General features: G+C 44.8%; 1 protein-coding gene across 2 annotated transcripts in view; it reads right to left on the reverse strand.

Annotated features, from left to right (window-relative positions):
- Nucleotides 1-15,425, reverse strand: part of Cpvl (carboxypeptidase vitellogenic like) — a 104,139-nt gene that overhangs the window by 63,627 nt on the left and 25,087 nt on the right. For both annotated transcript variants that reach the window (XM_052172536.1, XM_052172537.1), the window contains exons 6-7: nt 12,937-13,003; nt 59-181 (exon numbers count right to left, since the gene is read on the reverse strand). In XM_052172536.1, coding sequence (XP_052028496.1) covers nt 59-181; nt 12,937-13,003 — 190 coding nt within the window. The remainder of the gene's footprint in view (nt 1-58; nt 182-12,936; nt 13,004-15,425) is intronic.

Below are 15,425 nucleotides of genomic sequence, written 5' to 3' on the forward strand. Positions count from 1 at the left end.
TTCAGAGGAATTGGTCTCTGTAAGGGACAGATTGAGAGAGAAAAAGGAAGACACCAACCGATTCAGGATCACTGTATGCGTCTCCAAGGGCAATTCCTTTCAGGCGGATCTTGAACTTCTGCACGGGGTTGAGGGAGTGGATATAATATGCTATGGCTGGAACGTATTTCCCTGCATAAGACTGAGAAGGACAGACATTGAGATGGCAGTCCCAAATCCAATCCACGCACAACTGCTCAGGCTGAATCTAATTAACAAGTGCCACCCACTCCCTCAGCTGAAGGTCGGTCCTACAGTAACAAAAAACTCTCCTGCCTCTTATTCTGTACTCACACCATATAGTCCAGGTGATGTGGAAAACACACACATACCATGTTATATGTGAACATTCTAATACCCTTCCAAACCGAAATGACCTGGACCACACCGGCCGGGTGTCTCTTCCCTGGAACTTCTATTCCAAGCTCTGTGGGTCCCTCCCTGATCGGTCATCACACAGTGGTGGCCTCAGGATGTGGAGGAGCTGGGGAGCAGGGTCTCAGGTGGCAGTGAGTAGGGTAGGTATGAAGCACTTGGGAGTCCGATTCAGAGGATAGCTCCTTTATTGAAATAGCGGGGCTAGATCATAGAGCTCGAGTTAGTGGGAGGGGAGCAAAAGGGTAAGGTGGGAGGTGCTGCAGCTGGGAGTGGCCTTCCAAGGCAGCAGCTAGATTAGCAAACTGGCAGTCACAGGATTTCCCAGAAGTCAGTTCTCTGGCTGGAAAACAGAAGCCTAACTGGCTTTATCATGACATGGCCTTTGTGTCTATGGAGTTGAGTGGGCCTCAACATTTTGTGGGTAGGAAGCAGCCCCATTCCTGCCATGTTCTCTGAGAGCCGTCCCGGGTATGGGCAACACACCCTTATCTGGCTTGGGAACCCATAAAGTTCTAATAAAGGAAAGAAAAAATCTCAAATCTAAACCTAAGACTTAAAAATACACATAATGATGCAAAAAATGAAATCAGCATATACTAAAGGAATAGAAGGTTCAAACAAAATAATATTTATTGGTCACAAATTTTCATTGAACTTACCCGTCTTTTCCAGCCTTTTCTAGCACGGGATCTTTTTCCAAAGCAAATTATCAGGTGGACCAATTTTCCTCTAGCAAACATAGTATTCCCCTTTCCAATGGTATTAGAAAGTGCTTATTGGCTCAGTTATACAGATTGATTTGTTCTTCTTCTGTAGGACTACTTTCAAGAGTCATCTCTCCTTCTAGCACATGGGTCTCAGAGATGAAACTTTGGGCTTAGTTGGAAGCAGTTTCTCCTACTGAGCGAGCTCTCTCTCTCTCTCTCTCTCTCTCTCTCTCTCTCTCTCTCTCTCTCTCTCTCTCTCTTCTGCTCAGTAATATTTGAAAGCGCAATTTTACTACTCCCCCAAAAGCTTCCTTCTTGGCTTGTCCAGCTTTATCCCACTGTAAACTCCATGTGTTCAGAATAAAGTTCTTGGTCCCAATGTTTCCCATGACCTCCCTTGCAACTCATGGCAACCCTGTCCTGGATGCTCAGGTCAGAAACCTTGGTCTGCTCTTTGTCTTTCTCTTGTGCCCCTTAAAGTTTGTCCTGGAACCTCAGTCCTGTTTCTTCTATTGTCTGGGGTACAGTGTCTTCGTCCATGCCTTGCTCCAGCCTGGTTTACTGCAGCAACTTCCACACTGGTCTTCTTTGGACCTTAGCCACTCTATTGTTTCAGACAGTGGTACAGCTGAAACCCAGGCCAGACCATGTCACCCTCTGCTTAAATCTTTCTGTGACTCTGCACTGGATGAAAGCAGAGGCTTTATCTGCGACCAAAAGGCTAATGGGACCCACTCCCTTCATCAACCCCCTTCTTCCTCATTCCTCCCAGGCCCCACCGGGTACCAGAATGTTCCCTGCATGCACCAGGGCTTTCGTGCCCATTTCTCTTTCCTCCTGGAATGCTTTCTCCTGAGCCTTGCCTTCAGTCCTTAAGCCAGGCTACCTGAGCAGTGTCTTTCCTAGCTACTTACCAAAAAATTTTTAATCTTCCCATTTTCTTCTTTTATAGCCTTTAATTTCCCTCTTAATCCTTAATCCTCCTCAAAATCTCTTAACCCACTCATCACTTTACGTCATTGTGATTACTCCTGTGCTAGAAGATGCCTGAACACAGGTGTAAGCATCTACTTCCCTTAGTTTTGTTCACTGTGTCTGACGCCGTTAGCGTTCAATACAAAGCTGAGAAATGAACCGGCCCATGTGCATTTGGTAAAGGGCGGTGCGCAGGCACTCACGCTAGACTAGAGGCGTTATGCCGGCATCTGTGAACCAACTCCTGTGACACTCCCAAGGCTCTGAGTAGGCTTGGAGTACCTACCTGCTGTAAACTGATCAATACCACAGCCACCCTCATGGGTTGGAGATACCACTGTTCTGCCTTCAAGCTAGGGCACGCACGGGACTTGGAGAGGTTAAGTGGTGAGAGTCAGAATCCCACATGGTCTGACCTACTCCAAAAATCTAAAGTCCTTTCAAGCTGATAAAAGCAGGTAATTCACATAACTTATTTGAGGTCTTGTTTGCCCAGCCCTCTTGTGCAACAGCAGTTACTTGGGTAAAGCAGTGAATCAAAACACTTTCAGTGGAGCCTGATATAGCTGTCTCCTGAGAGGCCCTACCAGAACCTTACAAACACAGAGGTGGATGCTCGCAGCCAATCATTGAACTGAGCACAGGGTCCCCAATGGAGAAGTTAGAGAAAGGACTGAAGGAGCTGAAGGGATTTGCAACCCCATAGGAAGAACAACAATATTAACCAACCACACCCCCTATATCTCCCAGGGACTAAACCACCAACCAAGGAGTACACATGGCTCCAGCTCCATATGTAACAGAGGACGGCCTTGTCAGGCATCAATGGGAGGAGAGGTCCTTGGTCCTATAAAGGTTTGGTAGATGCCCCAGTGTAGGGGAATCAAGGGCGGGGAGGTGGGTGGGTGGAGGAACACCCTCACAGCAGCAGGGGTGGGAGAGGTAGGATGGGGGTTACCGGGAGGGGGGAAAACCGGGTAAGGGGATAACATTTGAAATGTAAATAAAGAAAATATCAGAGAGAGAGAGAGAGAGAGAGAGAGAGAGAGAGAGAGAGAGAGAGAGAAACACTTTGAGCAGTTATACTGAGGAAGCTGGTTTAGTTTCTTTATGTTTATATGCAGATGGGTTTATGTCTGAAGTTTGGTTTGGTGCATAACTGTGCAATGTGGTCTTATTGGTGGAAATAGTAAAGATTTATTAGATCCATTTCTATTGGATAATACATTTTCCTGAGTAATCACTTAACTGGTAAATATGTCACCCAGCCTTCAGTCAGCAAGGGCTTCTGAGACAAGCTATCTGCCAAGATCATCATGCTAGATACTTAGGGAGACACAATAATGAATAAAACACAAAAATATCCTTTGGAAGATTACAGTTACTTCTAAAGACAGATTATAGGAACTGTGTATCCAACCCACCAGAGCAAATATAAAATTTATGAATTACATTCCCACGGTGTGCACCATGGCCAGTGCAAAGCCTGTGCAAGCACAGGCAGTACATGAATACTAATCTCAAGTTACGGCTAATTGTTTTCCTTTATAGAAATTGATACAAATGCTTAAAATGTATACTCTTAGCAATAGTATCTCTTGAGTTGTATTCTTGTTACATTTGGTAAATAAAGTGTACTCTTTCTGAGATGGAAGGCCATGTCTTTTACATAGCAATATAGTCCATGGTGGTAAATTTAGCCTAAAATATCTAGAGTATGGAGCCTTCCTGAGAGTCATTCACATGGGACTGACATATTCACATGGGATATAATTAGGTAAGAAATGAAAAGGACAGTATATTTTCACTACCCATCCAAGATTTTTGTGCTTCATCCATGAACCAAGAGAAGCCCGTACCTTAAACACGAGTCCGTCTACAACAAACCTCACTTTCCTCTATTTTGCAGCTACGAGGAGGTGAGGTCTGTGAGTGCTAATGGCATTCCCAAATGGAGCTTGGGACCCAGACTTGGCTGTTTCCATAGCTCTTGCTTCTCCCAACAAATCACAATTCAGTCAATGGCCACAGAATGGCCTGTGGCTCTCAGGTCCCATGCTCAGACCTGTCCTTATCTGTCCCATGCTGGGACCTGTCCTTATCTGTCCCATGCTTGCTAGGCTGACCACTCAGAACAAACAGGACACCAAGATAGATAATCCTGTAATTGCTTCTAAAGCCACCGTGTTCTTCAACATTCCTCCTGCATCCGCCTTCCTAGTGCTGAGGGTATTTATCTCGTCCTTTGTTCCTAATGACTATCACACACTTCCTTGTTTTGTGTCAGTGTGACAAGTTCTTCATTGTCTTGTTCATTAATCATTCCATTGGCTGAGTGATTCAGGCTGTCACACAGTAGACAATTACAGGATTATTCTATGGGGAATCAACACAATATAGTGAGATTTCTATTATTTTTACATTCCTTGTCGGGATGTATTTCTTTGTGTCTGCAAAAGCAGACTTCTCATCCGGGATCACTCATTTCTCTGTTTAACAATTCACTGCCTGTAACAAACACTTGGGCAGACAACAGGTTGACAAATCAAGTATATTTTATTTCACCTCCTCTGACTTCTGTATATATTTTAAATAGAGCAAAACTTCATATGTGAGGTGGGGGAGGGTCTGCCTTCAGGTTAGAAACAACCTATGGACCTGAACATAAGAACACTCACTCCTTTGGTTCTGAGTTATGTTCTTAATGGGGACAATGGTGACCACAGTTCTCTGACCTCCCAGTGACTCTGCCCATTGTGGGAAGCGGTAGACCAACAAAGCCCCTGAAGTCTGGAAGTTAACACTAGCCTTCCAGCCCCAGATCCAATAATAAAAGCTCTGAGCAACATCAAAGCCATTTTGAAAGGGAAAAGGAAAGGTGCTACCAGGAACAGACATGTTATGTTAGCATTTGGCAGTGACCTTCGAACAAGGAACCCAGCCAGATAAGCATATATGTCTCACACCACAACTCAGGCAAAGTTAGTAATCAACACATCTGGATCCCAGTCTTGCCTTGGAAGTCCTCTCTGCTGAGATTTAAAAGAGCTGTGGCTGCCAAGGCCAGCACTGCTTGTGCTAAGGACCCCCTCCCCACCCACGGTAACTGTAATCGCACTCACTTCCAGCAAGACAGACCAGGGACCTGGGGCTCTGTGTGTCCGAATTTGCTTTATTTGCTGGAGCTCAAAGAAGCAATAAAGCTCTAATTCCTGTTCTTTAGCGGAAGCATGGCAGAGTTCAGCTCTTGGTCTTTTATTTTGCCCATGAGAGAAGGGTCTTAACATCATGGCCACGTGCAGTTTTGATTCGTGGTCGGCAGTCCCTGTGAGTACTTTACATGGTCCTGGGAACAGTTTCGTGGAAATCATGTGAAGAGCTGCAGTACTTGTGGAAACAGTCTGCAGAGGATAGAATGCTCACCTAATTATCCCTGTGTGTAAATGTACAATGAGATTCAAGGTAATTATGTATCCATCTCAATCGCTCCCTCCTTACATGTTTCAACAGCATTCACGGCTGATTTACCTTGCTCCTGTTTCTCCGGTACTGGGAAGGGGGGAAGATTTTGGACCTAAAACCAAGCTTCATTCAGCTCCTTCAAAGTGGGGGTAGGGCAGATAATTACATTATGCTGGAAACAGTGCCTCTACGTAAATGGATGTGTACTCACAGTTAATAGTGTCCAAGTCACATTTACCTTTATTTCTTAAGTATAGCTTTTTTAAAAAAAATGCAGTTATATTCACTTGCTGGCTTTGCTTCTAGATATGAATTTTGTGGTAAAACCTTCCATAGCTTTATCAATGATGATAACAATGGCTTTTCGAAGAGAGACAGCTGCCCTGGACATAGTTTCTTCACTCATAGTTGGGCACAGTCTTCAGCTCAGCCTGGCAGAAAAGGCCAGGGGATTTGCAACCTCAGTGGTTGAGCCCCTAAAGGTCATGCTGAGCATCCTACTCTGCTCAGGGCATCGAAGTCACTCATTTTTCCAGTCACTTATCTGGCAAGATGTGTCTTTGAAGAATTCAGGCCGACTGAGGGAACTCTGTCTCCAGAAGGGAGCAAAGTCAGCTACCTAGAAAGAGTTGTATGCATGCTCTTCCCAAGCTCACGCTTCGGAGCAGCCACACTCACCTAAGGGAATAGACCAGAAGGGGCAGGGAAGCATCAGTGCTGTGAACAGAGTTCTGTATACACACTGAAATCACAAAGGGAGTCACAAAAGTGCCAAAAAACAAACATCTAACTGTAATGGACCAGCCCAGTCCGGATGAGGCCAATGCAATCCTGACTCCCTCTAGCCTTGAGGTAGATGGGATCTCACTTCAGCTCTGCATTATTGTTTTCTACGCAATGAGAGGTGTGACTTAAAAGGGTCAGTATTCGAACTGAGCAAGCAATAGCAGCGCCTCAATGCTGTGGTAATCTCCACAACTTCCTAGACATTTCTAGACCGTGCGTCATCTCAACGAGACTGCACTGAAGCAATTAGAAGGGAAGCTTTTTAACAAGAACATGATATTATCAGCCATCTATTTCTCTTGAATATGAGCTTAAAAAGAAACCAGCATAATCTACAGGCATGGGCATGGAGCAAGAACATTTTGAACTACAGCCAACTTTTAGTCCCACCAAGCCACGTGCTTGGTACGTGCTGCCTTCTAAACAATAGGTAATTTGCTTTTCATCCCAAGGGTGTGTCTTAAAAAGTATCACTCACCACTGACAGGGATAGGGACACAAGATGCGTTCTATCCCCATCTTATTTTGACCCTCAGAGCTAAACTGGGAAAGCCCAGCTTGCTGCCAGGTGACTCAAGCAGATGAATAAACTCCTTTGTTTGAAATGGAGACTCCAGTTAATTTGACTTGTAAATAATGAGGACGAGGAAATGAGACCACAGACCCAAGCTGGGGCCTTTGAGCCCTGTGGATAGAATTTAGAAGGTCGAGGCTGCATAAGTGATTTACCTTCCAATTGCTGCCCCCGCCCTGGACATCTCTAACGGGGTCCCAGTGTTGTGTCTAGACGGTACTATCCGATCCAGCGGGACAGTTCACTTTAGACAAAGCTCATGACTTCCGTCTGCGCACTCACATTCTTCTCCATGCAACTTGAGAATCAGTAAATATGTACTGATTTGATTTGGACATATTCTTTGAAAGCCGGAGGCCCACCTTGTAAACATTTCCATATGCCCTTGTTCAGTTCTTTGGGTTGCAGCTTAAACCTTTATTTTTTATAATATTAAATTCATTAAACAGTCACAGATCCGTTTTCAATTCTAAAAGAAAATATTGGCAAGGGCAGATGGATGTAATTGAAAATAGACGTTTGTCATGGACTGAAGAGTTAAACCAGCTTGAATACTATCTAATAAAATTCAGCAAGTTCCTTGGCCAAGAAATAATTGCATTCCAGGGACCTCCAGTCCTTCTATCACTTGAAACTTCCATTTGCTCTATAAAACTTTATGATCAAAGCTAAGTCTTTGTGATTAAAACTAGGTCTTGGCCAGAAAGACAGACATCCGAAGAGCTAGGGAGCCTCTTCTCATTTGTATAGACGTGTGACCCTAGAGAGCTGCAGGAAATAGGAATGTGTGTGTGTGTGTGTGTGTGTGTGTGTGTGAGAGAGAGAGAGAGAGAGAGAGAGAGAGAGAGAGAGAGAGAGAGACTATGTTCCAGAAGAGGGTCAGTTCTGAGGGAGGAGAGGGTTCCTGGAGATGATTTGGTTTCCAGAAAGCACCTCCCCAAGCAAGGCTGTAGAACCCACAGCCAATGCCAGCATTCCGATCATTTGCCCTGGAGTCTCATCAGTAGGTCCCAGTTTCAGCTTTCCAGCTTTTTGGCTGGGTAAACCTAGCCTAAGTCTCAGTCACTTCATTCTTAAGATTGGGATAATTGTAAGAAAGCCGTTGGGATTCGAGGAAGCAATGCATTAAACAGTACTCAACAATCGAGGGCTCAAGACTGCTGGGCGTCCCAATCTGAGCAAGCGTTCTTATGATAAACACTCGAGCACGATGTTCTTGAAGCTACCTTCTAGGCCCCAAATTCAGCGAATCCAGGAGTGCTGCGGCTGATGGAGACTGGCACGGAATAACTCTTGGCCTATTGCTAGCATGTTTTTCCCACTCCACCTCACAGGTCACCCTATCACACATCAGTGCTTGTGAATCACCTCTTAATAAAAAGTGGGTCAGCGCCTAATTTAAACATAAATATGTTAGTAGAAAAGCATGTTGGGTGGGATCTAGCTGATCTTATCTAAGGACCGGTGACAATCCTAATAGAGAGGGAAGGTGTGTGGAGAGAGTAACATGAGAATGAGGTTACCACGGTGAGAAGAAGACAGAGGAAGAGTGGGAGACTGTCCAAGGGTGGTCCTGGAGACAGGGGAGCCTCCAGGGACTTGGATAGAAGATAGGGACAATGACAGGAAGACAGAAAGCAGCTGAAGAGAAATACCGCTGATAGATTTATTGTATCTAATAACAGCCTTTCATGAAGTCACTCTATAACATCCATTTAGCATGTGCTTAACACTGAATTAAAAAAAAAAATGAAACAAGCAAGACTTCAGTGTGCTGGGCTGCCCCCCCCCTTCAGTCCATCAGTTGTCTTCAATGACGTTATCCAGCACCATGTTCCAAATAGGATTTTCCCATGCAGACAAAGTACCCTCATTCAACTTACTAACTTAGTACTAATTTACTAACGCATAAGTAGCTTCAAAGCTCTGCCTGTGTTTGGCCCTCAATCTACCTATGGCTACAAATCTACTTGTAAAGAGATTCTACCCTTTTATGCTATAGGGAAGAGATGCCCAGGTTTCAGTATACGCCCCATCATTTTGGAAGCATACCCATTTTGAAAACTACTCACAGCTTTGAGTCTTTGCCTGGACTGGTACATATAGCCCATGCTCAGAGAACAATGGGCAGGCCCCCTTCATCCTGCCACCTGCCTCTGTTTCAATGAGGACTGTCCTCCTTTAACTTCTAACCTGGGATGCCGGAGAGGGTTCTACACTGTGATGGTGCACCAAAGAACAAGAGTTGTCTCATGAATAGTTACAGGCTTGGGAGGATAATGCTTAGAAAGAAAGCTAATCACAGGAATTAAACACAGCTTGTTTCTCTTTGAAGTATTTTTTTTCCTGCCTCAGGGAGGGTGATTTACAGACACATTTGTCTCTCTTTAGAGAAAATTAATACCAGTTGGTATTCTGGGCAGCGACGAAAAACAGAAAGGAACGAAAGAAGAGGCCTCTCCCTTGTCCTTCACACCCGAAGTAGACCTAGGCTGCTCTCCCTGGTCTGCCTTGCCAGTTGGGTGTGGGTGGGTCCTCACACATTCTGATATGTAGAAAACAAATGAACCAAACTTCTAATACCATCATCAAGGCTCCTTCATCTTTTAGATGAAACAAATGCTTTTAAAAATGCATTTGGTTGGAAATAAAGCACAGTAGTAGAGGACTGGCTTATTATGCTAAAATCCCTGAGTTAATTCCCTGGACATACACACACACACACACACACACACACACACACACACACAGCCAGTGTAACAACGGAACAGGCAACGCTATAGACCAACAATGAGCAGGCAGAGCTACTTTGAACACTTTGATCCCAGGCCGTACGCCAAGGGCGTTAGGCTTTGAGCCCCAATGGAGGCATCGAGTGCTGGATGCTCTCCACAGTCAGTCACTATTTAAAATATCTAATGGGGATATCTAATTAAACACTCAAATGGTGCTATGTAGTCATTACTGTTATCATTCCCAGACTCCCTTAGACCAATGCCAGGACTCTAAATGGTTGCTGAAGACCCTCGTGCAGGCTGCCTTCACTCCTAGCACACAAATGTAAAGTGTACTAAACATTTCTTGTGTGTATCCATTGTTTTTCAAGACTGAATCTACAAATTCGGTGGTGTTTCTTGTGACTCCCTAAGAAGGAAAGCAAATGAACATTGAGAAAAGAAAGGTCTTTCAATGAACAGTTTTGGAAAAGGTTGGAGAGAGGCAGAAGGAGTTGGTATTATGTTCAAACTTAGGGACATGGGGACACCGTAAGAGTGTGCCTGGGTGACTGCCTGCCGCTGACCATTTAATAAATAAAGCAAAACAACCATAGGGGTTGATTTCAAAACTAACCACTGCGGTTGCAAGATAAAATCCAAAGATTCAGCGAGCTTAAAGACTGGCCTGGAACCACCCAGTGAGACCCAGCTCTCCAATTATCAACACAGGAGTCTATTCCAGGTCTCCAATTATCACGCCAGAACTCTCCTCTCCTCCCCCCCCCAAGCCCCCGTGAAAAGACAAACAAAACAGAATTGTGAGACTGGGGAAGTGGGACATTGCTTTTTAGTGTTTTTTCTTTCCAAAAAGCTATGTGGCTTCATCTCATAGCCTCAGGGCTACATGTGGCCAAATGCAGAATCATAAACATATTTTACACATGAGATTTCCGTTTGCTTTTGTTGTTTTGCTTTTGTGTTGTTGGCTTGTTTCTGTAAGCCAGTTGTACCACAGTTCTCAACTGTGAACTTTGGGGATGACATGGTGTCCCAGTGATAAAAAGGTTGGATATGCCATGCTCTTCTGAACCTGAGGTCCCGTAGTTACCGCCTCTCTGCCTCCCTTTTTTCTCTCTGGCTTATCTTTCTTATCTTTCTTTATCTCATGGATGGCAGAGGCTTCTTTAAGCATCCTGGCAGCAAAACATATAAAAAGAAAATCTTTCTTTTCCCACACACATTTGGAAATGACATGCCTAAAACCACAAGGCACAAATAACAGAGACAAGTCAACAGTTTCCTCCAGGATTTGGCAGCTTTGCCGAGCTGCATGGTTAACGACATCACCACATTATTTGTTAGACAAGGAATTACACAGCAAGCAGACCAGTCTTCAGCTCGATGGGGAAATGCGTGACTTCCAGGGTTCCTATGAAATGACAAGGGTGTCACTTCCTGCCCCTCTTCCAACTTGCCTCTGAAAATGCTCAAAAGGCAAGGGACAGCAGGAAGTGTTACTGACAGAAAGACTGAGCATGAGTTGATACTGAGAAATTGAGTATTAAAAAAAAAAGTATGCTAAACCATTTTCTCTGACAGCTTAGAAAAAGAAGACGGGCTCAAGACATTCCTGTTCCATGAACTTGCCATTTGCTATGAACTTAGCCTGTTTTTCTCTTTCAGTTCCTTAATGTGCACATCTGTGGACCACTTGCCCGGCATCGTTCCAGCCCTTTCTCTGGCACCGTCACTTGGACCTTCCTGTGAAGATCAGTCATTCCGGAGTTAAGCCTTTCGGCTCCGAGGATGACTGGCCCAGCAGGATCCTTCCTCCTGAGAGCACGAGGGGTAGACCTTAGACACTGATCTTTATTCTAACCTTCTAGCCCAAGTTATTGGTTCCCAAATAGGATGGGACCTAAAGAAACCCTCAGGGATTTAGGAACATGGAGAGACTTGTTGATGAATTAGACGTGTGGAATGCAGGGGCTGTTTAATATGAAAAACATTTGCCTGGAGATGAACTGAGACAAGATCCAGGGACAGACCAACAGAGAGTGAGGGGCCAAGTCCTGGTGAAGGAAACATGAAAGATTCTTTGTTGGGTATGGTGATGATGGAGTCACTCTAAAGTCATTCAGAGTGTAAGGTGGGAGTGTGGACAGGTGCACAGGAGGAAAACTATGCCACTGGGAATCTCGCTCCTTGGTGTAGAAGGAGGCACACACAGCCATCAGCAGAGGAGAGAACTGGAGAAGCCTGTGGTGGGGATCAGAGTCGCAGCACTAGCCAGAGTCACAAGGTCCGAAAGAGCTATCATCGTCGCCCTAGCAGCAATGAGCACACTTTGTGCTCCAGCCCTGGCTTTCCAATGCCATTCACCACTGGAGATGAGAATAGGAGTGAGCCAGAGTCCCTAGAAAAAAATGGCTGATCTCAGAAGGGCAAGGGATTCACGGGGTGCTTCTGAGCCCAATATTTGTGATAAAGGGGAAATACTCGAAAATTATCAAACCTGTCAAAATGCACAAGGGCCAGCTTGAAGGACCTTTCACAGAGCAGAGTAAGAAATGGCATCCAAAGAAAAGCGATCAATTTTGATAGATCCTATAGAAATACCAATGCTTGGGTCCATCAGGATATACATGAACACAGAGAGGAGACAGACAGGACCAGCTCTGTGGGAGAGTGTGGGATGCTAGACATACAGACACAGATGAGGAAACTGCCATTTTATAACCTCCATTTTAGTCATATGTCTCATCAATTGATTTAAAACTGTTGTGAGACAGATTGGGGAAAGAGTCATGCACGTGGTTATGGATTACGTATGAAATACAAACAGAAGCAGGGGTCTGGCCAATGCCATCTGAATCTAGTGATTACATTTGCTATCACCCCAGAGCCCAGGGGTCATGCTATAGCTCATGGTGGGACACACGCTGTGTTATCCAGGCAGGAGCCTCACTGAATCTGATCTCTGAGGAGAGAAGAAGATGAGTTTGGAATGTGGAATATATTACTACAGACACCTGGCCCCCACTTAAAGTCACTGATACAAAGGACAATAGCAAAAGGAGGAATCTGTATTAACCCACTGCACACATCCCAATACATAAACCTTAATTGATCCCAGACTGACACCATTGTTGAAGAGGCTATTTGGGGGATTATTGGGAAATTATGAAAGTGGACTGAATCCACACTAATACACACATGACTCTGCACATGACTACTGCAACTGTCATCATACAGTTCAGTCCTCAGAGGCACTCAAGAAAATGAGACTTTGACTTACCTCGCCAGTGACGTAAAAGTCATTCTTCGCATACTCAGGAAACAACTTGAAAAACTGAATCAGGGCACTGCAGAAGAGAGAGCAAAGAGATTGATTGATTGGAGGAGTCAGAGTGGCTGGCTACCACACCTCACCAGCTGGGGGCGTGAAGGCTGATGGAAAGGAGATAGCACTGTACTGTGTGTTCCTCTGGTTTTCAGTCTCTAGTGGCTAATAATACTACATTCCACGGAGACGGCTAGGCAAAGCAAATAGGTAGGCTGATACTGCCACACTGAGAAGTATGGACACCGGAAACCAACACCAGCAATTTGTCAGCTTGCAACTCCTGCTTACGGTCATCTAGCTGCTGAGGCGTCTTTGTGTCCGTGTGCCAGCTTCCACATGCTGTTTAGCGGATCTTCATGTAAACCTTATGACGACACCATTAGGCCAGCTTTGTGGGAGAAGATCAGAAGCTCAATAGCCTATCAATACACCCACTGTGTGCCATTGCTAAAGGAGCTCCCAGAATGCCAGGGCTTTAATAAGAACACCAAAGCTGTAAAAGAGGAGGAGGAGGAGGAAGAGGAGGAGGAAGAAGAGGAGGAGGGAGAGAAGAAAGGAGGAGAAGGAGGAGGAGGGAGAGAGGGAGGGAGGAAAAGAGGGAGGCAGAGAGGGAGGGGGAAGAGAGGAAGGGAGAGAGGGAGGGAGAGAGGAAAAGAAAACAGCTAGAATCCCATGTCACGTCAGTATGTTTTCCTACTGTAAGTGTTCAGTAATATGTTCTAGGATGAAACCGATTGAAATGGACCAGCAGGACATTCACCACATTAAGAAGAAACTAGCCGTTTTTTAAATGTCTTTACCAAAGTCTTTCCAAAAGGGACAGGGGAAAAAAAAAAAAAAACTCATAAAACTCAGGCACTCTAGGAATGTCTTGACCTGCCCTGCAAGGCCTGAGAAAACCAGGCAGAGCTCTGGTCCCAGCTTCCTGCTGAGGGACTGAAAGCCATGAACCTTCCAGGGAAGAGGAAAGGCTCTGAAAAGCCAGGAGTGGGAGAGAGTTCAAGGGTTACAGAGAAGAAAACTCGGTCATTACAACCAGCGACCAGCGTGATCCCGGCTAGACTTAATTTTCAAAGGTTCCATAAACCCTGCCTGCGAAACACTGCTGTGGGCTTGGGTGCACTCTTTGTTATTTATAGTGGCTTTAGGGAACTAAACTTGCTGCTTGTTTTGTTTGTTTGTTTGTTGTTTGTTGGTTTTTTTTTTGTTTTTTGTTTTTTGTTTTTTTTTTTGTCTCCGCAGTTAGGGCTGGTAGTGAGCTGGCTTTAGAACAAGGGTAAAAATAGGAGTTGGGTCTCCACCCTCCCCTTGGCAACCTTCAGGCTAAAAAGCCTTCCCTGCTCTCTTCCTGTTTGTTGGAACTGCACCAGCTCATTTGGTGCAGGGAATTTCAAGTCTCCTGCTTTAGCTTATAGCTTACTTCCTTGATATTCGACAGGGAGTCCTTAGGCTTGAAAGGTTTAGCAAATGAAAATTCAAGGTGTCCTATTAAAATTAAAGTTCAGATAAATAATCAATAATCCTTTGTCCAAGTATTGTATAGAACATACTGTGTGTGCATATGTGTGTGTATGTATGTGGATGAGGGTGTGTGTGTGTGTGTGTGTGTGTGAAGCCAGAAGTCTGTGTTGACTATCTTTTTTTTTTAACACTTGCCACCTTTTAAAGATAGTTATATATAAAGAAATAGGCATTGTTTATCTGATTTTTAAATAAACTGGGGTTTCTGAAGCGAGAGCTCACACAGAGGGGCTATTACTGTTTTAATCTCACAGTTACAGTCTTTCCACGGACTGACTGTTTCCTCAGAGACTTTGGTAAATGGTTCTTACACAGCATCAAATTGTGAAAATGGTGAATTTCGTAGCCGGAGCCACACATGCACCTCGCTCATCTAACTGTAGGTCAAGCACTGTTCCAATGACATGGGAGGGTCTGCTGACAATAAAATCAGGATTCATGCCTGCTTGCATTTCAAAGTTTAGCATAATGTTAGTGTATGTAATACACAAATAAGCATGTGATTTATTCAGGTATGAACATTACCTGGCACAGAAACCCTGTATCAGGTGACTCTGTTATAAATCCCTGCTGGAACTCTGTCAAGGACTTCCCTGTAATGGAATTTTAGTGAAAGGCTATTTGGTTGAAGAATGATCCGCCATTGAAGGAGGAGCGGCTGGGAGAACACTGCTCCTCAGCTGACTTTTGGGAAAGGTCCTTTGGTGGATGTAGGGCAGAGACAGTGAAGAAATGATCACAGACACCAGAGCTAGTGGCTGCAAGGGAACCTGGTCAGTTATGGTAGAGTGCGAACAACATGTGCTCCTGAGACATTCAGGGGCTCAGGACTCAGCGGAAGGTCTACAGTACAAGGGTTTGGATCTGACAGGTTTGCCAGAGCTCCAGTGTTGGAAGCCCTGGGCCTCAGGGTGGGGCTT

Source organism: Apodemus sylvaticus, chromosome 2 (genome assembly GCF_947179515.1).
Source record: "Apodemus sylvaticus chromosome 2, mApoSyl1.1, whole genome shotgun sequence".
In the NCBI taxonomy this organism is placed as follows: Eukaryota; Metazoa; Chordata; class Mammalia; order Rodentia; family Muridae; genus Apodemus; species Apodemus sylvaticus.